This window comes from Mangifera indica, chromosome 13 (genome assembly GCF_011075055.1).
Source record: "Mangifera indica cultivar Alphonso chromosome 13, CATAS_Mindica_2.1, whole genome shotgun sequence".
NCBI lineage: Eukaryota > Viridiplantae > Streptophyta > Magnoliopsida > Sapindales > Anacardiaceae > Mangifera > Mangifera indica.
Window position 1 is genome coordinate 13843895 of NC_058149.1, and position 27595 is coordinate 13871489.

The window sequence follows — 27595 nt, forward strand, 5'->3', positions numbered from 1 at the left end:
CTATGAGGCACAAAAAGAAAGTGAATAATATTATAAACGCAAACAATATAGTCTACAAAACTGTTTCAACATGATTTTGTAAGAGGCTTTTATTTGCCCTTTTGAATCGAATCTCAGAAGAGTCTCCTCTAACCATGAAACGTGCAATAGAATTTAACGATAGAATCCAATTCAACAAAAGAATACTGACATTTAAACACTGTAATACAAAGTGAATTATAAAAAGCCAAGATTACAACCGGAGATGCAGCGAAAATATGTATTCTTGAACTGTGTGCTGCTCCTTTGAACAAGTGGCCACTGTAGCATCTGTATAAAACAATGATCGCAGAGACTAATTCCTCGTGACATGGATATAAATATTAATATATCATCATGTAAATAAATATTATTTTATCTCTAATTAAAAATTACTCAATCATATAACTCATATAAATATCCATTGTTAATGTAGTAAATATTATTAGATAGACAATCACACATGAAGTATTGTACCAATTCATTTGAAGTCTTCTTATCCAAAATTGCCACAATAGCTTCAACTAAAAGTTTTAACTGCCGGGGCTCAAGATCAACCCAACGATACTGTCACCAAAAAAAGTTTGCCGAAGCCAGAAATAAAAAAATGTTAGCATTTGACAACTAGTATATGACTGTGCTATGAATTGGCATGTTAAAATCTATTGATTTACCTCGCATGGCCAGGGCATCAATCATTTGTTGCTGTTACTTTTTTCTTTTTCCTGAAAATCGCTTTTGTTCTGATTGGTGCTTCCTTTGGTATCAATGCAAGGGGTCAGAGGTGGGAAAGATGGCACCGATTTTAATATGAACTTGCGGCCACTTTTCAAGGCTCCTGAAGAGCTTGACCCAAGTTCATGCCCACGAGCTTGGGGAGGTGAAACTCGCTTGCGACTGGGGGAACTTACTTTATCTGATTTAACGGGAGTAGATGCATCTTTCAGAATGTCAGGTGTATCATCTTCCAGAAGGCTACAAAGCCTGCTGTCAGAGTCAAGCGCCTGGTGATTCTTGGTCCCACTTGACTGAGTCATTGGGGTAATAGGTGAACTACGCCAATGCTGGGAACTAACTGATGTGAGGTTACCACTTCTGGGGCATAATTGGAATCGTGAAGCATTTGTCCAGTCAGATGCCTTACATGAAGTTGAGGAGGCCATGCCCATTGAAGAAAAATCAAGCAGTGGATTGACATCACGAAAATCAGCAAGTTTGTCACATCTTGAAGAGAATGGGTCTGTCATGTCTTTGCTGTTGTAATCCATTCTCTGACCACAAGCACCCACATCCAGTATTTCTTTACTTGTTTCCAGAAGCATATTATTACAATCTGAATTTTTCTGAGATGTTGGTGTTTTTGTAAAAGATGATAATATGGTAACATCAGACTTGAGTGATGGAATGTATCTTCTAGAAAGAATTCGAGATTTCGGTGCATCCTTTCCGTGGCTAAATAAAGAACAAGGATTTAATCAGCTTTGTTCAAGTTGATTTTCATCCTTCCAGCCAAAATTTTGTGGAAAAAAAAAAACTATGATCAAAGAAGCCTTACTCTGAGCAATTGAATGGTGGAGTCAATGGTGTCAGGTTGCGGGGATCATACAACTCAGAATTTAAGACATCATTCTTGTTTGTTATAGTTTCTAATTTGTCATCAAATGTTCCTTCTGATCTGTCTTTGTTGAATCTGTTGCTCACCATTTCATCATTTCCAACATAATCTGTATGAACAAAAATAAAGATGAAAAAATGTGCACTGTTCAGTTGTAAAGAGTGACCAATTTTTCTTTTTTATTATCATGCAAGAATGCTGAGAAGTGACATCTTATGCTAACAATAAGCCATTATTCAATTGAGTGTCCAAAACCAAAGGTTCCCTAGTGCATATAAGCTTTAAAAGAGCAATCGGAAAATAAAAATTCGAGTGTGATCCTCTCACCTTCTTTTGTTCCAAATACATTTTTGCAACCCTCACATCGACATCCACTTGAGCATCCAACGTTAGCCTATTCAAAATAAACCATTAAATGGAACATCAGCCCATTTAATTATATGAAATGTGGCATAGAGAAAAAGTTTTACCTGATAGCATTCACAGTATTTTTTCAGACACATCGATTTTTTACAATTGCAGCCTCTTTTGTGCCTAGCTGAGGCTGGTGTCATTTGGCTTCCATCATCCTGTAGAGGGTTATTACCGTTACGAAATTTCAAAACTACATAAAACAGAATCAAGCCGAAAAAATCTTAAGAGATTGAACTTGGAGGCTTCTATGCCTCATGGCTTACCAGAAATTTGGTAGCATGCTGCACAATCTTGGGAGCAAAAGCTATTGGATTACGGGATTCAATTTGCTGCCTTGTCTCAAGAACAGTATCTTCATATTCTGGTCTGTTAAAGCACCCTTGGCAGGCACAAGGTCCATCACAATAGATTCCAGCAGCAAAACAATCACAGTAACTGTTGGACAATAACATGAGAAACAAAAGGTTTTAAAGAAACGCATATAGGAATTATATAAGATATGGATGTGTGACCTTCACAGAAAAATAAAATAATAAACTTACAGTTTCAAGCATTTGGTCTTCTTACAATTGCAGCGTTTGCAACCTTCACCATCAATGGTGCCAAATGGTTTCTTCCTGAAGAAATTGTACAAAACTTTAGTGCTCAAGAAAAATATCAACCATATAGAACCTATCGAATCAGCAAAGATCTTATACAAACTAGCCTTTTCTTTTTCGGGCTTGTTTGACTGAACTTCTCAAAACTGTCAGTATGCTCTGAGTTAAATGTCCTCTTAGTATGAGGAGTTGCATGATGATCAATCGGAGGCAACATATCCGAAGGTCCTGTGTGGTCAAATGATTCAGAAATCATAGAACTCACAGCAATTAAAGTCTTACTTTCAACCATCCCATATTCAACAGTGGCAGCATGACCCTCAGGCAAAGCATTGACAATGCTGTTTAGATGCAAGCCAATTCCTGATGGCTTGGAAATAGTTAAGGGAGACTTTCCAGTATGACAAGGAGGAAACATAGGAGTGACAGGTTGGGGCAAGTTAACCAGCTCCCTCCGATTGAAAGTTGCGCTTAAATCCAAGCTCTCTGATTCATGGGGGGTAGCAGGTGATCTTGATTCAGTTATATCATTTGCCTGATTCAAAGGATTTGTGCTTTTCCCAACAGCTTTATGTTGAGCTTCTTCAAATTGAAGGCAACGCCTACTCATGCCACGTTGGTTCTGACTGGCCTACATTGACTATTGCAATTACTTTACAGCAAAAGAATATACAAGTAGGATTTGATAACATGAAATGAAAAATAGGTTCACATTATGCTATTGCCATATATTAAATTGCAGAAAAATTGATAAAAATGACATGCAAAAAAACATTGCAGCTTATAAATTCTAACAAATAAATTTCAAAAGTAATTAGCACAGGCATCTCCCCTTAAAATTATGAAATGATGAAATTCACCATGGAATATTTGGCATAAAGAATAAATGCCAGTTGTTCCCAACAGCAGACTACAAGTTCTTCCCTCCACCCTATATAACTTTATGTTGGGCCGTATACAATGCTTAGAGTCAAAAAGGCATCCCATCCAAAAGGAAAAACATCAAATACAAAACTAAACTATTCCTAAATTTTAAAAATAAAAAATAAAAGAAATATGCAAAATTAGCTATAGAGAAATGGCATTAGAATTTATCAGATAAATTTGAGATTGGCTAGTCATACCTCAAGATCATGCACTGTACTATCAATGAGTCCATGTAGGATTTCTCCGGAATTTTCTTCCAAATGTTCATTTGTCTGAACAATCTGCAGTTTTCCAGGCAGCAATTGTGGGGGCCAATTGGATTCATCCCCATGGACACTCCCTGAATTCTGCAAGGTAAAAAGGAAAAAATCATAAGACTAGAATAAGAATATCGAAAGAGTAAAAGAATTTTTCTCCTATACATCAAGATGGACCACATCCTAACTAAAATTAAGAATGCAAAATTAGTGGTTACCTGAGCGCTTAGGCCTTCATATTGTTGCTTACTAGAAGCATGGTCCAAAGACAAATTAGACTCGATATTTGAGCCTCCATTAGATTCCCTTTCTCCATGTGTTTTCTCATCTTTAATCTTGCTTGGCTCGTTATCAAATGTGGTCTTTCCTTGAATGTTTTGTTCAGTTTCCGCTGGCATGGCCTCAGGTACAACCACTTTCATCTTCATAAAAGATTTGTCATCAAGTGTTAACATCGTCTTCTTTGAGTCACTTGTACCACTCTGTGATAATTCAACCACATTGGGCAACTGTTTTGAATTATGTGCTGCAGAAGTAGAGTTTGTAGAATCAACGTCCACGTGATCAGCAAAGTATTCATCCACACACCCAGAAGGGCTGCTGGATTGTTCCTGCACAGAATACTTTATATCACTGTCTTTATGAGTGACGGCAGTCAACCCACCATGCACTAACAAATTTGATTTCTCCAGATCACCAGGACCATCAGCAGACTTTCTGGCTTCATCATCATGTGGGGGCAGTTCTGCACTGGGTAACTGAAGACACAGAGACCTGATAACAGATATGAAGTGTCACGTCATCAATGCTCAAGTTACAGTTGATATCAAATTGAAACCAATAATCTGAAATTAAAGGTTTCTCAAACCTTTTTAAGAAACTTGTTTCTCGGAGTGCATTTATGTGTGGAGAAGTGAATACAAGTGGAGGAGAATTAAGTCCCAAAAACCCTTGTAATACAAGGGGTTCTTTGGCAGGCCTTATAGGGGATAAGTTGCTAAGGAAATTAGAAAAAGGAGATTCCTGAAATGAAAGGGGAACACCATTAGTTAAATTCTCCTGGGGGATCACAATGTACATGAAACACACTTCTCTTGGACAAAAAGCTGCATGGATTATGAACTTCTTAAGAAACAGTATAAAAAACATTAGTGTTTCCTATAGGCTCCAAAAATGCAAGGAATTAAAATCAACTAGATACTCCTAATACTTGTTTTTCTTAGAAGCAATCTTAATTTGTTGATGTAGTTAGTATTATCGATAAAAATTAAATAAAATCACATTTGTATCCTTCAGTTATTACAAGCAATAGAACACCACTTATACAAAAACCAATAAACAAAGAAAGAAACATAGACCAAGAAATGCAAAAGATATAGTTAAGACTTACACCAATAAATTAAGAAAATGGGACTATCCTTTTTTTTAGGTCATGCCTAAAACTATAAAAATCAGTCAAAGAACTATTAAACCCACTTTAAATCTTATTGCAACAAAAAAATTTAACGAAACTGAATCTATATTATGCACTTAAAAAATCAATTAACTTCAAATTTGTGTCACCATTGACTAAATAGAAGCAAAATTTCACAACTATCTACATAATATACATCCACAAAAGCCCAATCAAACCAACACAATAAGGAAAACAATTTTAAAACCTAAATTAAGGCAAGAAAGAAGTCAACTAAGTAACCAAATATCCCACCAATCTGGCACACAACATACCAAAATTGTCACCAGAGAATGAGATCCACAAAACTGCAAATGCTCGTAAAGACTATAAAAATCAAAACAAAACCAGCAAATAAAAATAAATGGTAAGTAATGTGTAGTTACTTGAACAGGAGAAGCTGATGTTGGAGTAGCTAAGACGGCCGCCGCAGAGGCGGTAGCTTTGGAAGTTGGCTCAGGAGAATCCATAATGAGAAAAAGAGACAATAATCGTTGGGGTCAGTCTCAGCATCTTCTTCCACGCCCACTGGCCGCCTATACTGCTGAAACTGAGAGTTGAAAATGATGAGAAAATAAAAAAAAATTATTTCTTAATTTGTTTTTTTCTCTATAATTTTAATTTTAATTTTAATTTTTATCACCAACCAGTGAATGCGTGTGAACGAAGGGAGACGTAGCGGCTGAGAGAGCGGGCATTCAAAATCAGAGCGGGAAGTTTCTAATTTCGACCTCTTTTGGACTTATGGTCCATGGGCCAAAGCCCATCAAATCTCAGTACTTTTGTTTTTGTTTTTTTATTAATTTAGATTATTTACGATTAAATTCAAACCGAGTCAGATTAGTGTCATTCAAGTCAAATTTGGGTTAAAGTTTCACTTTAATAGCTCGGTTTGAATTCTATCTCATCAGTGATATTGTTTAACCCATTATCACTGGTAATCTCTGATAATATCTCTAACTAATTCAAATGAGTTTAAACTTAAATTGATCATTTAAAATTCAAATTAAACTCAAGTTAGTTCATATTGGGTTTTGACTTGACTTTACCTCATTTTAATGTTTTCATACCCATTTGGGTATTGCTCAATAAAAAGGTCAATATAGGTTTTTTCTAGTATAACCGGTTTGACAAATAAACTATTTAAAATAATATTAAAAAATAATCTTATCTATTTAATTATTAAATATAAAATTTGAATTACACTTAATCAAAATTAATTTTAGTCCAATGGCACACATGACTATTTCCAAAATAAGAGGTATTTTATTCAATGACACAACCTTTTACCTAAATTGTTATTTGACTTGACACTTAACTTTTTTTTTTTGGAGCAAACAATATTTCTTTCAAAAACATCTTTGAATTTTATATGGTAAACTCTTTTTATCTTCACTCGTCTCCATGGTTACTAAATATTATTTGTATTTTTTTTGTATTCATTTAATTTCCATTGAATTTAGGAAAAAATATTTTCGGATGAAATTATCTTTATTGACAAATCAGTATCATTAATTTAAAACTTACTTAGATGAACACTTTCGTTCAGAGATTACCATGTTTGATAATTCGGAGAGAGAAGTTATAAATTTTGGAATTTGAATGTTGTTTGAAATCTTGGAACTCATTTTAACACTTTAAAGCTCCTATAATTAACACATTTTCCATGACTACAATTTTAACTAATGATATTTGAGCATGGGCCAAGATTTTTATCAAATAAACAGTAGAATATGTGGGTAAAAACGGTGAATAAGGAAGAAGGAGGACATTTGGGAAGTCACAACGAGAGAAGAGAAAGATATTGGATGGCTAAAAAGTAAAAAGAAAAGGGTAAACTTTTATCATTATTCATTAATGTCTAAGTGTGGTGACCAACTATTTTCTCCGCAGCCTCACGTGCATGCAACCTGCTAGCACGCTTTACGTAAACTTAATATTATTATAAATAAAATACAATAACAAATTTACAATATTTATGTACAAAGACTACATAGTCCAAAAGAGGTATTTTACCTCATGCATGGGCGTTTTACCATGTTTTATAAGAGAAAGAGTAATGTTATGTGTATATATTTTTAGAAGAATGTATAAATTTTAATTTTTTGTTAAATAACGATTCTACCCCTAACGTTAATTAAAATTTTTAACGAAAATTTGATTGTAGGTGGGTGTTTGGGTTTTTCAAAGTTGGTGGATGAGAATTTGGGAATTCACTATACTTTGGGTGGGAATAAGTCTTTTGGCCTTTTTAGTATATAATTTGTATATACATGACACGTTATCATATGATTAGATATTACTTAATTTTTAATTTAAAATTATTTAATTATATGATAACATATCATTTGTATATCTAAATTGTATATCAAAAATATTTATACGTGATTTTATTGTTAGAGGAGAGAGATTTAGAGTATAGATTTGTATACTAATGATTATACGTTAGTATGTGATTTATCATATTTAATTTTAATTTAAAATCATTTAAAATAATGATATATTATCATTAATAATAAGTTTCATTTCAAAATCAACTGAACAAAATAATATTTTTCAAATGATTTAGCCAATTACTTGAAAGTTTAAGTCTATCATTATGTTTTACTTATTTTTTTATTACAATCTAACAATGTAATAATATTGGATGTCAAAACTGTCCTCTTGAAATCTCTATACAATTTATCTGTTTATGGGATAAGAAATGTGGATATGAACTTCTTATAAAAAAGAATGAACTAGTGGATTGCTAATAAACAATAATAAAATTATGTGTATTTATTTTAAGTACATAAATAAATATATATTTATATGCATTATTACGTGATTAAGTGATTTTGAATTAAGAATAAAATAATATATAATCAACTGATAACACAAATAAATATATATATTTATTTATTTATTTATTTATTTATATACTTAAAACAAATATGTATAATATTAGTTAATAAACAATAATATTAAAGTAATTAATGTTCTGTAAAGTAAAAGAATAGAGAGAAGATAGGTGAATAAGCTAGTGTGTATTATAATTTATTAAAGTAATGTTGCGTGTATATATTTTTGAATATATAAATAATATATAATTATATAATTAAGTATTATTTTATTTTTAATTTAAAATTATTTAATTATATAATAATATATTATTCTATTTAAATCTATATGTATATAATTTTATTGAATTTATTGTCGGAGGATAAATGAGGTGTGTTGTACGTAGATGGGGGAAGAGAGATTAAAGCTGAAAGGGAAGAGAAAATAAAAAAAAATAAAAAATGTGTATATGTATACGTAGGGTGGTATTTGGGCTTGGGTTGGTCATGGTCATGCATGGAAGCATTTCCCAATAAGAGAATCGAATCAGTCCCCTTTCCTTTTGCTTTTTCACAGTTTGCTACAGCCTTCTTTACCATTCCCCAAGAAATTGGTGGATGATCATCTAATCTCTTATGGGTTTTGTTTTCTTTAATTTTTAGTTTATTCTATTTTTCTTTTCTTTCTTCCCAAATTCCAAGTTGTTCCTCTCTAGAGAGAGAGAGAGAGAGATTGATCAACATTCAAAAAATAAAAATTAAGAAGACGAGAAGGGAAAAGAAAATGACAGAGAAAAAGCTATTGCAGTAGTGAAGAGGAAAAGAAAAGAAAAAAGATGGTCAAAATTTGATGAACCTCGAAGACTTCGATCCTCTTCCATCATCAGCTTCGACTATCTTTATCGAAACTCTACCATTTCTTTTTATTCCATATTTCTCTGTATAATCTCTCCTCTCTTAATATTTTTCATCATACATATTTATTAATTTTCTCACCTCGTATCATTTTCAATTCGATATAAGAATTTTGAAAGAATCAACCCTGCTGGCTTCTTATTAAAATGTTGATGCAATCACCTATTTTATATAATTGTGATTGAGAGACATAATGATGATTCTGATATCGAATAATATGAATTTAAAAAAAATTATAACATAAAAATTAGTTATTTAGATTTGAGAGTTAATGACTATATAAACCTTAAAGTAGAAATTTATATTTTTTATTCAAAAACTTGATATCTAATCAAATAATAATATATTATAAAAAATATTTAAACCCTAAACTTTAAATTTTAAACCCTAAATTACGTACTTAAAACTAATGCACTTATGATTGAATATTAATTTCAGCCACTTCAAACTCTTATAGAATATATAAAAAACAACAACGTTCCTCGAATTTATAGCCATGCAAGTGCAACTTTTACTTTAAACCTTGGCTACGTCGATTCAGGCTCAGTACCAAATATATATCCCTCTAAATTTACCAACTCTGACATGCACGAATGGCCCCAGTTAAGATAATAATAATATACACACATGCAAGCCAATGATTTTCCCAACTTCTCTTTTTTTAATATCTGACCAAGGCATGTAAACAAGCCTATGATATTCGATCAGGGCTTTTTTTCTTCTTATTTTTATTATATCTAATTAATGGTCTGGCAGAAGATGAAAGGATATTAATTAATTTCTAATAAGAACCCATTTGACTTATTTGTAAAATTAGGGTTTGAAGTACGAAGAAAAATAGAAGGAATATTCAAAATTGAAAAGCAATGTCCATTTTCCCTTATATGGTGACTGTGAGATGAGGAAGTGGGATCTTACTTAAAGTTACAAAGTATATAATGAGAGAGGAGACGTGACAAGTCCTTGGTTATTTTAAGATAAATAAGAATAAGGAGTTAGCCAAAGTGAAAGAATATGAAAAAGAAAATGTAAGCCTCCCTCTGGCAACCTCAATCTGCTCCAATTCTCGAGGTTTTATAACAAGTATATAAACCACCTTAGCTTAAACCCAAATTCACAAATCTCTCTTGTTCTCTTCCTAGCCATTGTTAAGGTGAGAGCTTACAAACCCTCATGTATCTTCTTCATTTCCTGTATATTTCTTCTGCTCTTAATCATTTCATTTATTTTTATTTGTTTCATTAATAACTTTTTCATCTCTTCTGGGATGAGATGATTTTGAACAGATCATGAGCAGGCCAGGAGATTGGAATTGCAGGACATGCAACCATTTGAACTTCCAGAGAAGGGATTCATGCCAGCGATGTGGAGAGCCAAGGCCTGGTGATTATGGAGGTTTTGGTGGGCGGGGCGGCAACTCATCTTTTGGATTCAGCACTGGCCCCGATGTTAGGCCTGGTGACTGGTACTGCACCTTCGGCAACTGCGGCGCCCACAACTTTGCTAGCCGCTCCAGCTGCTTCAAGTGTGGCGCTTCCAAGGATGACTCTGGTGGATTAGCTGAGGGTGACATCCCTCGAATGAGAAGTAGTTTTGGCTTCGCCAGTGGCAGCTCTAGTCGCTCTGGATGGAAATCTGGGGACTGGATTTGTACCAGGTTGATTAGCTTAACTTAATTTGCCAGTTACATTTATCCTTTTTGCACCTTTCCCACTCTCTATAGAGAAAGAGAAATGCTATATATTCTTGTTCATAGTCTAAGCTAATTACGCTTGAATTTCACAGGTCTGGCTGCAATGAACACAACTTTGCTAGCCGTATGGAATGTTTCAGATGCAATGCTCCCAGGGATTCTGGCAACAAGTTTTCTTATTAATCAAATAGTCCTTAAATTTTCGAGTAAGGGTTTTCTTGACAAATAGTATTTGCTTCTATATAACATATTACTTTCTTTCTGTAAAAAGACTAATGGGTATTACATTCTGGGTACTTCAAATTTTCAGCTACTGCAGTCCAAGATGGAATGAAGAAATTAAGAGCATGGCTATGCATGGCATCGCAGGACTTAGTCTCCTTTTTGCTCCCTATCTAAATCTATTTATTTCTTTATTTTAGAGATTTGTGTTTTCTTCTGCTAGCTAGGGATGAAGAAAGGCCTCAGTTGTTAGCATTTTGTGAGGTTTTTAATATCAAGTATACGCATGTAGTTCTTCTCTACTATCAATCCGATATCTATCAGTGTTTTCTCTGTGATGGTTTAATTTGAAGCTGCTTTAAAATTTATTGCTTATGTTTCTCCTCTCTCTAGATCTCTTTAATTATGTTTTGTTAACATTATCGATAGTTCAAGATAAAGATTCAAGGCTGCTTTTTTGATGAGACACAAGTGGTCCAAGGAATATTAATTTGACTTATAACTGTGAACAATTAGCATATTGCTCTTCTCTGCAAAGCAATTTAAAGGGGTTTTAGAAATGGACCACCATAGGATCTTTTGTTCAAACCAATGCAAGATAAAAGAGAAGGATAATGATATTCAAACCCTAGCTTTGGAGTCTTAAATTATAACCTTTTGCTAGAGAAATGGGGCAATATAAATCATGCCCTAATTCAATTAATAAAGATGATGTCTACATACTAAAGATGAGAATTTATGTATAATATGAGAATCATGCCCTAATTACAATGAATCTTATCCATTTAAACGAACCCTAATACAATATCAAATATAATTGCCAGTGATTATCTTAATCATTTGTTGATGAACTCTATGTACACCATCTAAATTTATGTAATCGATCAAATTATATGTACCTAATTTTGAATACTTAATTCGGTATCCAGATAATGTATCCACATGTATTATATGTAATTTTTTCTTTAATTTAAAATTACTCAATCACACAATAACATATTATTTAAGTATCAATTGAATATTTAAAACTAGGTGTATATATCATTGCTCTAATATAATATCCCACCAAAATCTTAAACCGGTTCATTAATTTCTTTGAAAGATCTTGTGAGAATGTTTTCAAGGCCTAAATGGTTACAGGAGAGTTTTAGAGGTAATGTATAGCAATGAATCATTCTTTATACAAAGCAAAATAGTAATGAAAATAATCAGTTTCCATGATCTTGTGATTAACGGATGGGGTTAAGTTGAAAGAGGCAGATGAAGTTCAATGGAGAGTATTAAAGTAAGTTGTTAAAATTTTTTTTTTTTAAAAAGTAAGAGAATTCACATCGGATTCCACCGCTTTTTAAGCTAAAAACTTTCATGGGTTGCTGCGTTGAAGTCTTAGGGTTTATATATTACAGCAAAAATATTTTATTGATTGGTCAAAAAGGAACCACACATTCATTAGTGTCTGCTACTACACTCCATTACTTAGCTTTTAGCAAGATTCTTTGTTTCTCTTTAAAGCTTAGCTTTAAGCTTTATGTTACCTTTGCTTTATTTGTTGATTTTAGTGAAGTCAAGTACATCTCAATAAATCATGTCACCCCCAAGTTTTAATCATTTTATATAGTTTCTATTTTATAGTTATTTATATATTACATTTATCATGGCATTTTCAGTGCATTACCTACAATAGAATTGAGTTGAGTTGAGCTCCAATCAAGATATGATCAAATTCGACAAAAATCTAAACGATCAACTCAAGATTAAGCTCAAATATTTGAGTTGGCCAACAGTAACGCTGAAGAAAAAGAAGAATCACTATGATTAAAAAAAACATTTGTCAAAGAAGCAAGTTCAGATACGATGACATTAGAGAAGAGTCAATCTTGAGCCAAGCTCGAGATTGGTGAACTGAAATGTGGGGTGCTTGAGCTTAGCTCATCTGAACCAAAAAGTGATATGATCAGCTAGCTCAAATTACATGCACATCTAACTAAATGTCATTGTTCCAGCAAAGTTAATGGTTTTAATGATAGATTAGAGTTTAGAGAGATGATGATGATGAGCTCAATTATTGTAATTAATTATTGATAGATAATTAAGATGAGTAATTACATTATAATTAAATAGGGATGGGATGTTATCACAAAGACAAGACCATTGATGGAGTGGATGCTGAAGAAAGAAGAACATGAGGATCTTTAATCATGAACTTAAATGCGGACTTGGGACCCCAAAACCCCATCGAAACTAGCTACTGAAACAGATGAATTCTGTAAATTTTAAAGTTGTTTAAGAGTTGAAATATTGAATTAACACACTGTAATAGTCAAATGCCAATAAAAACAAGACAACTTTTTTCCTCTCCAATATTTCAAAATAACTTATACTTTTTTAAAGTCATTTTCTTTTGTAAACTTTATATACCAAGCAAAGCACCATGTTCAAAAACCCTTGAAGCCATTCCCTTTTATATCTTTATAAAACCAAGCATGCATGCCCGCTTTAATTTGCAGGGAACATCATTAGTTGCCCTATATATAGTATAATATCACAAATAAACAATAATTCAACCTCTTAACATTCTTGTTTCTAATCAAAGTGTTGTTTGAAGCATAAAATATATAAGATATTTGGTGCATATATCGTGGATACAAATCATACGATAAACCCAAAAGACTTTGCCTAAAACTTCTATTATGATGGATTGAATAACTTTCGTAAGCAATCGTAGAAAGATGCCGCCAATTTGTTTCAAGCAATCCCCAATGATTAATACACATTGTTCCATTTTTTCAATAAAATTGATCATAACAAATTAACTAATATTCCATGTAATAGAAATTGGAACTAACAAAAAGACCCTTGATTCCATAGAGATTTTGGGTTTAAATTGAGTTCGAACTAGTTTTTATTTAGACTTTACTCAATTTAAATCCACTCTTAGTTTTATCAAGAACAGGGGTTTTGTACCTATAATTTAGCCCATCATTTTGTTATATATGTATATACAGTCAAACTTTAGTCTACTTTGTCAAGTTTCAACGGTATTTTCCTTTATCAATCTTACTTCAGTGTGTTAGGTATATGCTGTTATTATAAATATAGGTAGAGTGGAAACCTGACTTTTAGAAATGTTATCATAAACTATCCCAAAAATTCCAAATTTATCATTTAATTAAATTATAATTTTTGCTTTTATTTTAATCAAATAAACACTTGAAGCATGAACATCTCTTGGTCTTAACAAGACACTGACCGGGTTGGTGCCAATTTGGGTCTTAACTGAACGAATCAAATAAGTAATAAATTAAAAAATTAGAACAATGTTCAACCAAACAGAATTATGTTTCTATGGTATATGGTGCATATTTATTATTAAATAAACTCAATTTGAGTCCCAATAATTATACCAAATTTTCAATTAATTTTATATAGTTAATCAAAATTGAAAGTTGTTTAATAGGAATGATTATATTCACTTGTAGAGTTTGGATTCCAGTGTCAGGACTAAATCCCAATAATTATAAAATTATTCAAAACAAGTTAGTTTATGTTATATTAATGTCAACATAACATTTTGACCTGATGGTTAAACTGCAATCTATACAATTTGATACACTTTAATGGGTAGAATGGGTTTAAGCATTAACTTGAATCAAAAGTAACCACCGAATTGCCGGAGAGAGAGAGAGCGGTTGGGATTGGAGTTTTTCACGGTAAATAATGGCTTCATCGCTCTCATATAAGTATCTTTGCAAATCCTAGCCCTAACCCAATTTACACTAAAGGTCTAAACCTATTTGTGATGAGGTCCAGCCCGAGGAGGTCCACAGTTTATTCCAAATTTTCAGATAAAGTGGAAGTTTCCCTCACCTAAACAAGGGAGAAGGACTATTTCCCACCTAACTTTTGATGCGTTTTCAAAATATTATCCACGATAGATGAAAATCTACTTTTCTCACCCATGAGCTGTTAATATGAATGATATCTGTTTATATAAGGGTAAAATGGATATTTTACCCTTGTTAGATGAAATGACAAAAATACCCCTCAATTTAGTATGTAAAATTCATCCCAAAATTGATGTGAAGGTTTTACCATTCACCCCCCTTAGGTTTTAGAAACTAACATTTCACCTTATCTAAAGTTTTTAAACTTTGAAAACTAACATTTTCACCCCCAAACATAGGGTTTCCATATTTTTTAAAATACAGCTGTCCCCCATAACTAGCAGTTTCACCCCCATTCTTCAACTTTATCTCCCGACATCGTCTCCGACGTCGTCACCGGCCTCCTTCTTCTCCTGGTGCGACGGCGGTGGTGTGATGAAGAGATTTTTATCTCCTCGTCGCACGGTGTGATGAAGAGACGGAGATCTCTTCGTCGCACAATGCAACGAGTCGCTCCACCTCGACGACGAAGGACGACTCTTCGCCATCCTTCGTCACTCGTCACATCGTTCAGACGCTACGATGAAACGACGTCCTTCGTCTGTTCTTCCAGATCTGGACGACGCTTCGTCATCCCGATCTGGGCGACGAAGGGTCGTCCTTCGTCGTCCTTTATAGTAAGAGATGGGAGATTGATTGATTGTGTCGGCCGTCGGTGGTAGCCCTAACCCAATTTACACTAAAGGTCTAAATTCTTCAACTTTATCTCCCGACATCGTCTCCGACGTCGTCACCGGCCTCCTTCTTCTCCTGGTGCGACGACGGTGGTGCGATGAAGAGATTTTCATCTCCTCGTCGCACGATACGACTCTTCGTCGCACAGTGCGATGAGTCGCTCCACCCAGAAGACGAAGGACGACTCTTCACCATCCTTCGTCGCTCATCGCATCGTCCAGACACTATGATGAAACGTCGTCCTTCGTCTGTTCTTCCAGATCTGGATGACGCTTCGTCGTCCAGATCTGGGCGACGAAGGGTCATCCTTCGTCGTCTTTTGTAGTCGGAGATGGGAGATCGATTGATTGTGTCGACCGTCGGTGGTAGCTGGAGAAAGAAGCAAACCCTAGGGGTGAAATCTAAACTTTTCAAACTTTGAGGATGAGTTAGTTATTAGTTTTTAAGACCTGGAGGGGGGAAACGGAAAAAATTTAAAGTTTTAAGGTTTTAAATAGTAAATGATGATTTTGCCCCTGCCCCTAACAGAAAAATTGGACGGCAGTTTGGTCATGGGTGGGAAAAGTGGATTTTCATCTGCCGTAAGTGGCATTTTGAAAACGCATCAAAAGTTAGGTGGGAAATAGTCCTTCTCCCTCTAAACAAAAGTGGAAACAAAAAAAAAAAAAGCTGTGTTTGCATCAAGAAAATGAAGGCTAGCTTTAAGATTTCAGTTGCTTAACACATAAACAATAAATTTGAAATTCCAAATTCTAATATTAGAATCACACAAGTGTGCTGAAGTGAAGTCTTAATCTATTATTTTAGTAAAGCAAATATAGTTTGTACAAGAGTAAGCACCAGAAGTATGATTGCTGCAATGGTAGAAGCAGTCCTCCAAGGGGTGCTGAAATTTTCAACTTTGAGAATATTCATCCAGTTTTGCCAAATGCTCTCATGGTATTTAGGTTTCACCCAACAGGCCTAGCAGTGTCTGTTTAAGCTGGTAAAAAGATTATTATAGCACTTGTAACGAGGATCCACAGTAATATGTGTTCCAAGTTTCTTAACAAAAGTAGCAACTTCATTGCTGTCGCCCAAGCCATTGTCAAGAATCTCCTTTTGAACCAGTAGTTCGACATCTTTGCTCGCCTCCATCAAATAACCCATCAGTGAGATGTAGTCACAAATGTATGTCTTACCTGGGTAATGACACAGCTCCAAGGCCATTAAGTTTTGAAGCAGGCATGTAGTAAGGTTATTCAATTCTAATGGTGCGATTTCAAGTGCTGCATCATTAGAATGGAACTCGCAACCAAGCAAAAAATCTCTGGATCTAGCCTTGATTGTCACTCCAGCCCCGCACAGTTCTGATGCGCTATACAGAAGTTTAGATTTCAGCGGTGACCATTGCGTTAAATCCGATGTCAGATGAAATGACCTGAGCAAATCAGTGAAATGGTTCACATTTCCAGGGAACTCTTCAGGAATTAGCTTGTTTCGATAAAAAATTTCCTCGAAGAAATTGCAAGTCAGCTCTTGAAAGGAAGAGAGCACCATCGAGCCCTTGACTTACATATAAGTAATACTGATACAGCTTCTCCAGGACAAATAATGGAAGCTGATTTTCAAGCAGCATGAGGTCCTGGCAAATGCTAGACATCAAACAGGAATTTCTATATGGAAATTCATCGTGTTGATTGGCTTTGGAATGGCTCTTAACTAAGTGGATGATGATGAAAGCAGCATCAGTGAGAATCATTTTTACAAATTCGTCACTGTTGATCAGAATTTTTTCTGAGTAATAGTTGCGGACGCTGCGTTCCATGCCCTTTATAATCCAAACAGCATGATCAAAGTCTAAGCGGATATGGGTTTTGAATTCCCCCAGATATCTGAGCTTCTGCTTTTCCATTGGTTCCAGTTCTTTTCTCCCATGGTGAAGAGGGCCGATGGAAACTGCATATGGAGTGTAGGCGTCCTCGGTCATCACTTTGCGGAGGTTATGTGGAACCCTGTAGATGCAACAATCGCCTGACATGGGCGGCTCCAGGTTTTCTATCAATCTTTCTATGTCTATCACCATTTCCCTGACACTGGATTCAACCATGGCCAACTCAATGTTCGGAGCACTAGCTGTCTTTCAGGTTATCGTTTCTGCTCACACAATTGCAATAAGAAGGCTTAATACAAGAAGAAAACAACTCATAAATTGGAAAAAAAAAACGTGCGAGCTTACCAAGGATTCAAAATAGCTAAGCTTCTTTCTTGCGAGTTTTACATACTTACACCTTTCATTCCAGACTATATATAATAATAATAATTGAGTTGTGTATGTACAAATCTTATTAACCAATATATGCAAATTGAGATATTATAATGTAATTGAGTCATATTTAAAGTCACTTAATCATACGTTATTTTATTAGATTAAATGAATAAATAGGTATATAAATAAATACGTAGTATTACTCAAGATAAAGTATTAATGTTCTTGAACCTACTTTGAAGCATTGAATAAAGCAGAAACATGCTTTTACAATCATCCTGGCCTCATCATACATTTACAAAGAAGGATAAAAAAGGCCTTGAAACAAAAGAGAAACGTTGCAGGATGCTGTAGTGGTGGATTTGCGTCAAGGAATTGGAGGCAAGTTTAATGTTTAGTCTTCTTTTTATCCAATGTGGGTTAAATTTTACAATATTTTACCTTTATAAAAGCATGCAAGCCGCATGTTTCCGATATAATGCCCAACAATATAGCCGTATATATGTTTTCAATTGTAATAACCCAAGACTAACATAAGCGTAGAGTACAATTTAGAATTTTTTTTTAAAAATAATATTCTGATAGTCTTCTTTCTTCTTTCCTTTTAACCTCAAATCGTTATAATAAAAATAATTGTCCTCGATAAAAAATATATACTCACTTAGATACAATTTTTTTTTTTTAGTCTCCTCAGTTAACCTCTTTTTACTCTTTATTCCTTAATTGTTAAACAATCACTCACATTCTATATCAAAATCTAATATGCAAAAAGTTAATGACGAGGAGGTGAGTCGTCAACTTGATAAGCAAAAACTAAATGAAAATATGTGTACAAAAACATTTAATTCAAATACTGATAAAAAGGGTCAAACGAAATCAGATATTTACGCATATAAAACAATGTATAAATAATAAAATATATCTGAACTTTTCATATATCAATCTCAGGTAAAAAAATATCACCATAAATAAAAAATATCATATATTAATCTCGAGTAAAGAAATAACATATATCAATTTCAAGTCAAAAATATTATATATAAATCTTAAGTAAACAATATCATATATCAATCTTGAAGAAAGAAATAACATATATCAATCTCAAGTTAAAATATTTTTCAAACTCATGTCACGTGATGTCACTTATACTCCAGGTGACCTGGCCAAAATTTCAGAATCAGATATCACCTGTAATCTCAGTGACTCGACCAGAATTTCAGAATCAGATGTCACTTGAAATCCTGGTGACACTATCAGAATTCAGAAGTATGTATAACAGAACAGATAATCCAGTTGAAACAAACTTATAGTTTCAGAGTTCAAAACGGATATTCAGATACTACGGACAATGAGTCAAAACCACATACATACAAAGTTTCATATCATAAATGCACCATAAGTAATTTTATTTTGATTACTACTAAAATAAATTTGTAAATCAATATCTAAGTAAATAAAATTTGGGTAAAACAAAAATGTGTATAAAAATATTTTATAACTCACAAAAGTCATTCCATATAAACAAAACGAAATATCTTTATTATATAACTTTCAAAAACACTTGTACCCAAATAAAATATCTATATGACTTATGAAAATATTTATATAAATTTTTAGTTTAAAAGAAACGTTTACGAAAATGTATTATAATTTACAAAAGCCTTTATATACATATAAACAACTTATTTATGTAACTTACAAAAATATTTACATAAATCTTTTGGTTTAAAAGAAATGTTTACAAAAGTATATATTTTTTTCCTTGACGAAAGCATTTGTATATAAACAAAACAAAATATTTATATAACTTATGAAAACATTTATATTTATATAGAATAAATTATTCATATAACTTATGAAAACATTTATATATACAAAACAAAATATTCATATAACTTATGAATTTACATATAAACAAAACGAACTATTCATATAAGTTACAAAAACATTTATAAATACAAAAAATGAAATATTTGTATACTTACAAAAACATTTATATATAAAAAAAATGAAATATTTATATAAGTTACGAAAACATTTATATAAATGTTTGGGTTTCATAGAAAACATGTATAAAAATATTATATAGTTTACGAAAACCAAAATTTTTATATTTGACTACCATTTCCAAACATAAAATATTTATATGCATACAAAAAGAATAGTTTCTACTTACCTCGATTAATAACAAAAATCTACACAAACTTTTATATGATCTAAGCTACCACGTACAACCTATTCGGATCCCAGCCAAAACTAATGAATTCAAATTGTAATAATACTCTTAGAAATATCTCTAAATCCCACTGAAAATTCTTAATTCCAAAACTAATTTCACAGATTCTAAGAGTGTCCAAGATGAACAATCCTAAGTCTAACTAACAAATATCTTTACTGTACAACTTTTGTTATATAAATTTTTACACAAATTAAAACATTGCGAAACTTTGCAGGGACAAATAAGACATATAGATGGTTTACCAAAAATTATTTAGCTTTAAGAAATATATATAAAACTTCTCAAAAATTACTTCCTTCCACAGCTCATGAACACAAACAACAGTTTTCAGGTTTGACAGTTTAAGCTTCCAACAATTTTATAAAATTCTATATAACTCAAAAATTTATAAAATTTTGCAAATATAAACCTAACATATTGACATTTTTCATCAAAAAATTATGAACCTGAAAATATTTAAAAAAGACCATGTAAAACAAAATTTTTATCACAGATCATTAACACTGTCAAAAATATTTTAGATTAGACATATACTTTTGTAATAATTTTAATAGATAACATATATTTTATAAAATTTTGAAAAATTCTAGAATTATACTATACATGCTAATTTATTTATATAAAAATATTTAAGTCAAAAATAATTCAGAAAACTCTAAAAATTAAATTATTTTCATAACTCATAGACTTTGCCATAGAAATTTCAGGTTTAACACTCAATTTTATAACAATTTTCATAAATCATATTTAATTAGTAAAATTATGAAAATTTCCATGGTAGAACTAGACATACTCATTTATATATAAAAAAAAAAAATTCAAATTGAAAATGCTTAAGAAAACTATAAAAATACTAAATTCTTTTATGGATTACAAACTCTATAAAAATTTCTAGGTTTAACACCTTAAGATTCTAGCTAATTTTATGCCATTTTTATAACTTATAAAATCAAATAAAATTCATAAAATGGTTAATAATATTCTGTAGCATTTTAAATGAAATTTTCAAAATTTTTAAAATACTATTAGACTAGCAATTTAAATTCACAAAGTTAGTATATAACTAAACTACTAAAAATTCTATATTTGTATAAAATTGAGTTGACATGCAAAATAACATAGAATAAAATATATGAAAAATTATTACTAACAAATAAATATATTTTCTTTTGTTTATTTTATAAACTAATATTTACTACTATCGTGGAACAAATAATGTACAATACAAACTAGGACATATTTTACTTTACAATAACATAATTGAATTAAAATTCTTAAAAAAACTCTAATCCTCAAATCATAAGACACTTATATATCAAAATAAATAAAAATGCTGAGACACATTTTAATACAAGAAATTATATCAATAACACTGTTTCACTATTCTAGTCTCCTTCTTAACAATTCTTTTCTTTTAAAAACCAATACCCAAATTTTTTTTCTTTGAAAGAAAATATTCTCCCACTTCATTTTTTTTCAACGTAAGCTTTAAAATAAAATCACATTTATCTTTAATTTAATAACAAATAAAAATATATCTTCTCTTTATAGCAAATTTGACTTTTATCTTGCTTTTAACCAATAAAATATTTTTAACTTATCCCCTAAAAATTTAAATCTTTTCTTATAACAACCTCTATCCTATTTAAATAATACTAATGACAATAATAATAATAATTGAATTTTGGATATTACATCGATACTGCTCAACAATTAATTCGTATTGGTTGAAAGAATAAAGCAAGACTAAATGGCAAACTTGCTTCCAATTCCTTGATGCAAAACCATCACTATGATCTTGCAACATTTCTCTTTTGTTTCAAGACCTCTTTGTCCTTCTTTGTAAGTGTTGTTCAAAGCTATTGGACGTTGAGGGATAACTGTAAAAGCAGGTTTCTGCTTTATTTCATGCTTCAAATCAGGTTCAAGAACATTAATACTTTAACTTTCCCTTTATTATATACAGTCTGAAATGGAAGATATAGGTGTGTAAAACTCTATAAGAAAGAAGCTTACAATTAATGAATTCTTGGTAAACTCTCAGGCACTATTCTTTTATCAATATCCGAGTTGTTTTCTTCTTGTATTAAGACTTCTTTAGAGAGCTTGCATTATATAGCAAGTGCATGCTTCAAACATTGAGGAGGCTATGGCTGAATTCAGCGTCAGTGAATTAGTGACAGACATAGAAAGATCTTTTAAAAACTTGGAGCCGGGCATGTCACGTCATTTTTGCATCTACAGGGTTCCACATAACCTCAGCAAAGTGATGAATGAGGAAGCCTACACTCCAACTGCAGTTTCAATCGGCCCTCTTCACCATGGCAGAAAAGAATTGGAGCAAATGGAAAAGCAGAATCTCGGATATTTGCAGGAATTTATATGCCATACCAACGCCAGCTTGCATGATCTTATCTGCATCATAAAGAAAATGGGATACAGATAGCTTCGAAAATTCCTCTTGCAAGACCATTGATGACACCCATGGTTGTGTTGAAGAAGATGAAAACTCCAAACACGATGTCAATTTAACTAGATGGATGTGTAATACTTGTAAGACCGAGTTCAAATCCGGTGTTCATTGTTTCATGTTGTTGTCTATGTGAACACAATCAAACTTTAGTCTGACTTGATAATATTTTTCCTTTTTCAATTTTACGGTATTAGGTATCAATCTATAATTTTAACAAGTCGTTATTATATATATAGGTCCAACGGAAACCTAACTTTTAGAAAGATTATCATGAACTATCTTTAAGATTTCCAACATTAATAATTAAATTATAATATATATTTTTTTTTTATCAATTAGACATTTGAAGTTTAAAATTTCTTCATTCACATCTTATTGCCGTAACAAATATTTTCAAAACTGAGCATACATTGAACAAGTGAAATGTTAGATTAGGTTTTAACTTATTAGATAAACAATCATATTATTTGAATTATATAATATTTTATCTTTAATTTAAAATTATTTAATACAGTTTATTCAACTATATGATAATATATTATTTGAATATCTAATTGAATACTTAAAATTAATTAAATATAATTTTAATGATTATTTTATAATAGAAAACACAGTTTGTATACACGTAAACACAAGAAGTAAACTTGCTGCAATAGTAGAAGCAGTCCTCCAAGGGTTGCTGAAATAATCAACTTTGAGCACTGTCAGCCATACTTTGAGAGTGATATGCCATTTTTGCTGACTCCTGAAAGCTTCCACCCAACGTTGCTCGCAGTGTCTATTCAAGCTGGTAAAAAGATTATTATAGTAGTTGTGACGACGATCCACGACAATATTAGATCTAAGATTTCTAACAAACGTAACAACTTCATTGCTATCGCTCAAACTATTGTCAAGAATTTTCTTCTGAACCAGTAGATCGACATCTTTGCTCGTCTCCATTAAACAAACCATCAGTGAGATGTAGTCACAGATGTATGTCTGACCTCGATAATGGCACAATTCAAGGGGAAGGGGAAATGCCAGCTTTAGAACGGGGGAAGGCATACGATAGTGGAAGTCATACAGTTCACAAAGGACAAAGAAAGGAATCTGATTTTCAAGCAGCATGATGTCCCGACGAATACTAGACATCAAACACGAATTTCGATATACAACTTCATCGAGGTCATCGTAATTGGACTTAACTATGTGGAGAATGATAAAAGCAGCATCAGTAAGAATCATTTTTACAAATTCGTTGCTGTTGAATGGAATTGTCTCGGCGTAACAGCTGCGAATTCTGTCTTCCATGACCTTTATGAAGCAGAAAAGAGCATACAAGCTGGAGTCGGTATGGAACATAAATTCCTGCAAATATCTGAGCTTCTGCCTTTCCATTGGCTCCAATTCTTTTTTGCCATGGTGGAGAGGGCCGATTGAAACTGCATGTGGAGTGTAGGCGTCTTCTTTCATCCCTTTGCGGAGGTTACGTGGAACTCTGTAGATGCAACAATCACTTGACATGGGCGGCTCCAAGTTTGCTAACGATCTTTCTATGTCTCTCACGAATTCCAACTCATCCTTTGAAGCCTTTTCCTTTTCCATCTTTTGGGTTATCCATGGACAAAATCATATTTTGCCAACAATAAAACTAGTTGCATCAATTATAAATCTAAGATCTTTCTATCTAATTAAGTACACGTTAGTATTATAATACTAAATTTGAACAAAACTTTCGAAACACAATCCCAAACGAAAATTACTATTGCAATAACTATCAATCTGAGTATTGATAATAATATATGATTATATGATTAGATTTTACTTTATCATATGATAATACATCATTTTTCGTATTTGAATTTGTAAGTTCTATTGATACCAAATTGACAACACCAATGCAATGCAATGCAAATTTAGAAAATATATGGCAAATATGTAAGTTAACTAACAAATGCAAGCCCTTTTAAAATGGCTTAATACAAAAACAAAACAACTCAGAAACTGAAAAAACAAGAGTGCCAGAGAACTTACCAAGGATTCAAGAATGCTCAGCTTCTTTCTTGCAGAGTTTTACCCACCAACACCTTCCATTTCAGGCTATATATAATAAAGGGAAAGTTAAAATATTAATGTTCTTAAACCTGCTTTGAAGCATTGAATAAAGCAGAAACCTGCTTTTACAATTATCTCTCTATCATCCAATAGCTTTGAACAACAATTGCAAAGAAGGGAAACAAAAGAGAAACGTACTGGTGGTTTTCATCAAGGAAATGGAGGCAAGTTTAATATCTAGTCTTCTACGATGGATTGAATTTTCCAATTTCTTACTTTCATAAAAAGCATGCAAATCACGTGTTTTCAAATGTGGCGATGTGAAATGAGTATGAGAAAATATTAGCTTTTGTACCTTCATTTGTACTATTGATGTAAAAGGTGTTGTGTTTATGGTAATAAATATTAGGGAAATTGAAATTTTTAGCACTTTTTTATTCCGTGTTTACAAAATTGTCACCTATCCTAAAATTTTCACAAATATACCATAACAGTACTCACCTTTCCTAAAATACTCCCCTTCAATCTTTCATGCATAAATTCTCTCTCCTCTTCTCTGCAACTTTTTTTTCTCTTCTTTCTCTTCTTCCAAAGTTATAAAGAAATCACTCTCTCTTCTCCCTCATCTTCAAAAACAAAAACAGGAAGGAAACAACCAAATTCTTCAAATTAAGAATTCTTCAAAGTAATGATTTAAAAAAAAAAAAAGGGGAAAAAAAAGAGCAACCTACAAGATAAAAAATGGCCATCGAGGAAATGACCATGTAAGATGATCATGTAACAGTATTTAACTGGAAAAAGAAAAAAAATTGCTATTTAAGGATTTAAGTGAAACAAAAAAAACTGGGCATTTAACTTAAAAAAAAAAAAGGTTGGCGTGAAAGTTGCTGTGTAACACCAACCCTTAATATATGTATATAATATTAAATAATATTATTATATTAATATAATATATTATATACTATAATATTATAATATATTATAATTTATATAATTAAATTATAATATTTTACATATTTTATATAATAAAATTTATATAATTATAAATATTATATTATAATATAATTTTATATTTTATAAAATATATGTAAAAGCAGTCTGGGTTGGCGATAAGAGAAATTGGCCTGTAACATTAATGTAGGGTGGACCCACCTTTTATAAAGCAAAACATGATTTTTTATATATATATAATTATTTAATTATATATATATATATATAATTATATTATATATTAATATATGATATATTATATTATATTTTAATTAGAATATTATAATTATATTATATAATTATATATTATAATATATTATATACTATAATATTATCATATAATAATATATTAATAAAATATACAATATATTATAATTTAAATAATATTATTATAATATAATATTACATATATAATATAATATATATATAATATATTATATATAATTATTACCAGGGGTTGGCGGCATCGCCAACCCTTGGCGTCGCCAAGGGTTGGCGATGTCGCCAACCCCTGATTATATATATTATATATATAATATATATATATATTATATTATAATATAATTTTATATTTTATAAAATATATGTAAAAGGAGTCTGAGTTGGCGATAAGGGAAAATTGGCCTGTAGCATTAATGTAGGGTGGGCCCACCCTTTATAAAACAAAACATGATTTATATTATATATATAATTATTTAATTCTCTATATATATATATATATATATATATATATATATATATATATATATATATATATATATTAATATATGATATATTATATTATATTTTAATTAGAATATTATAATTATATATTATTATAATTATTATTTTATTATAATATTAAAGATATTCTAGTATTAATAATTATATATTATAATATATAATATTATATATATTAATATAATATATATAATATTATATTAATATATTTTTTTGCCAGGGTTGGCGGAATCGCCAACTTTTGGCGTACGCCAAAGGTTGGCGTTTCCGCCAACCCATGACTTATATATATATATATTATATTATATATTAATATATAATATATTATATTTAATATATAATATTTATATAATATATAATAAATAATATATTATATATAAAATATTATATATATATTATATAATATTATAATAAATAATATTATATTATTAATATATATTAATATTATATATAATATATAATATATAATTACCAAAGGTTGGCGGCGTCGCCAACCCTTGGCGTCTCCAAGGGTTGGCGATGCCGCCAACCCCTGTAATATTAATATATATATATTATATATATATATAATATTATAATATATAACATATTATGTATATAATATTATAATATTATATATAATTATATATTATATATAATAAAATATATTATTATATATTATAATATATTATATTATATTATAATATATATATTATTAATAATATTAATATATTATATATAATATAATATATGTATATATTATTGCCAGGGTTGGTGGAAACCCTTATCAGTTTATTTTATATATTAATTTATATAATATTATAATATAATTATAATTTATATTAATATATAATATGTTATATAATATAATATATTTTATATATACTGCCAACCCTTTATATTAATATATATATTATATTATATTATACATAAAATATATTATATATATTATTATAATATAATATATTATATTATATATTATTATAATATAATATAATATATTATATATTATTATTATAAAATATATTATTAATATTATTTATATTCGTACTTATACTATTATCAATATGTTAAATATTATTAAAATGTTGCCAATATAATAGCTAAAGAGGATTGTTTTTAAAGGTGGATCAAAATTGACCTAAAATCAAATTGACAAAAAAAATTATTAGGATTTTGGCAGTTAATTAATATTCTTATATAAGAAGAATAGTAAAATTAATAAAATAATTTGATTTATTATTTTTCAATGCAGCCCATACCGTGTTTCAATAAAACAATGTGTCAAATACACCATACAAACAATAAAAAATAACATCATTCAAAAAATAATAAAATACACATTTCAATCAATAATA

General features: G+C 30.9%; 4 protein-coding genes across 4 annotated transcripts; 1 reads left to right on the forward strand and 3 right to left on the reverse strand.

Moving 5' to 3' along the window:
- Nucleotides 1-3: 3 nt before the first annotated feature.
- Nucleotides 4-5877, reverse strand: LOC123194318 (protein tesmin/TSO1-like CXC 2). Its single transcript, XM_044607492.1, has 13 exons — nt 5670-5877; nt 4699-4853; nt 4049-4604; nt 3771-3920; nt 2754-3277; nt 2590-2664; nt 2311-2482; nt 2104-2202; nt 1961-2027; nt 1574-1742; nt 693-1470; nt 496-585; nt 4-309 (listed from the first exon to the last, which is right to left on the reverse strand). The coding sequence occupies exons 1-11, from the start codon at nt 5751-5753 to the stop codon at nt 714-716; spliced, it is 2808 nt and encodes a 935-aa protein (XP_044463427.1). The 5' UTR covers nt 5754-5877; the 3' UTR covers nt 4-309; nt 496-585; nt 693-713.
- A 4145-nt stretch (nt 5878-10022) lies between these two features.
- Nucleotides 10023-11300, forward strand: LOC123195127 (zinc finger Ran-binding domain-containing protein 2). The gene is made up of 4 exons (XM_044608741.1): nt 10023-10170; nt 10304-10674; nt 10803-10916; nt 11021-11300. Exons 2-3 carry the CDS (start codon nt 10307-10309, stop codon nt 10891-10893), a joined length of 459 nt encoding a protein of 152 aa, XP_044464676.1. The 5' UTR covers nt 10023-10170; nt 10304-10306; the 3' UTR covers nt 10894-10916; nt 11021-11300.
- Nucleotides 11301-16514: 5214 nt separating this feature from the next.
- On the reverse strand, nt 16515-17640 carry LOC123194202. The gene is made up of 2 exons (XM_044607358.1): nt 17126-17640; nt 16515-16971 (listed from the first exon to the last, which is right to left on the reverse strand). Exons 1-2 carry the CDS (start codon nt 17638-17640, stop codon nt 16515-16517), a joined length of 972 nt encoding a protein of 323 aa, XP_044463293.1.
- A 1302-nt stretch (nt 17641-18942) lies between these two features.
- On the reverse strand, nt 18943-24098 carry LOC123194203 (putative UPF0481 protein At3g02645). The gene is made up of 2 exons (XM_044607359.1): nt 23135-24098; nt 18943-19049 (listed from the first exon to the last, which is right to left on the reverse strand). The coding sequence occupies exons 1-2, from the start codon at nt 24096-24098 to the stop codon at nt 18943-18945; spliced, it is 1071 nt and encodes a 356-aa protein (XP_044463294.1).
- Between the last annotated feature and the right edge of the window lie 3497 nt (nt 24099-27595).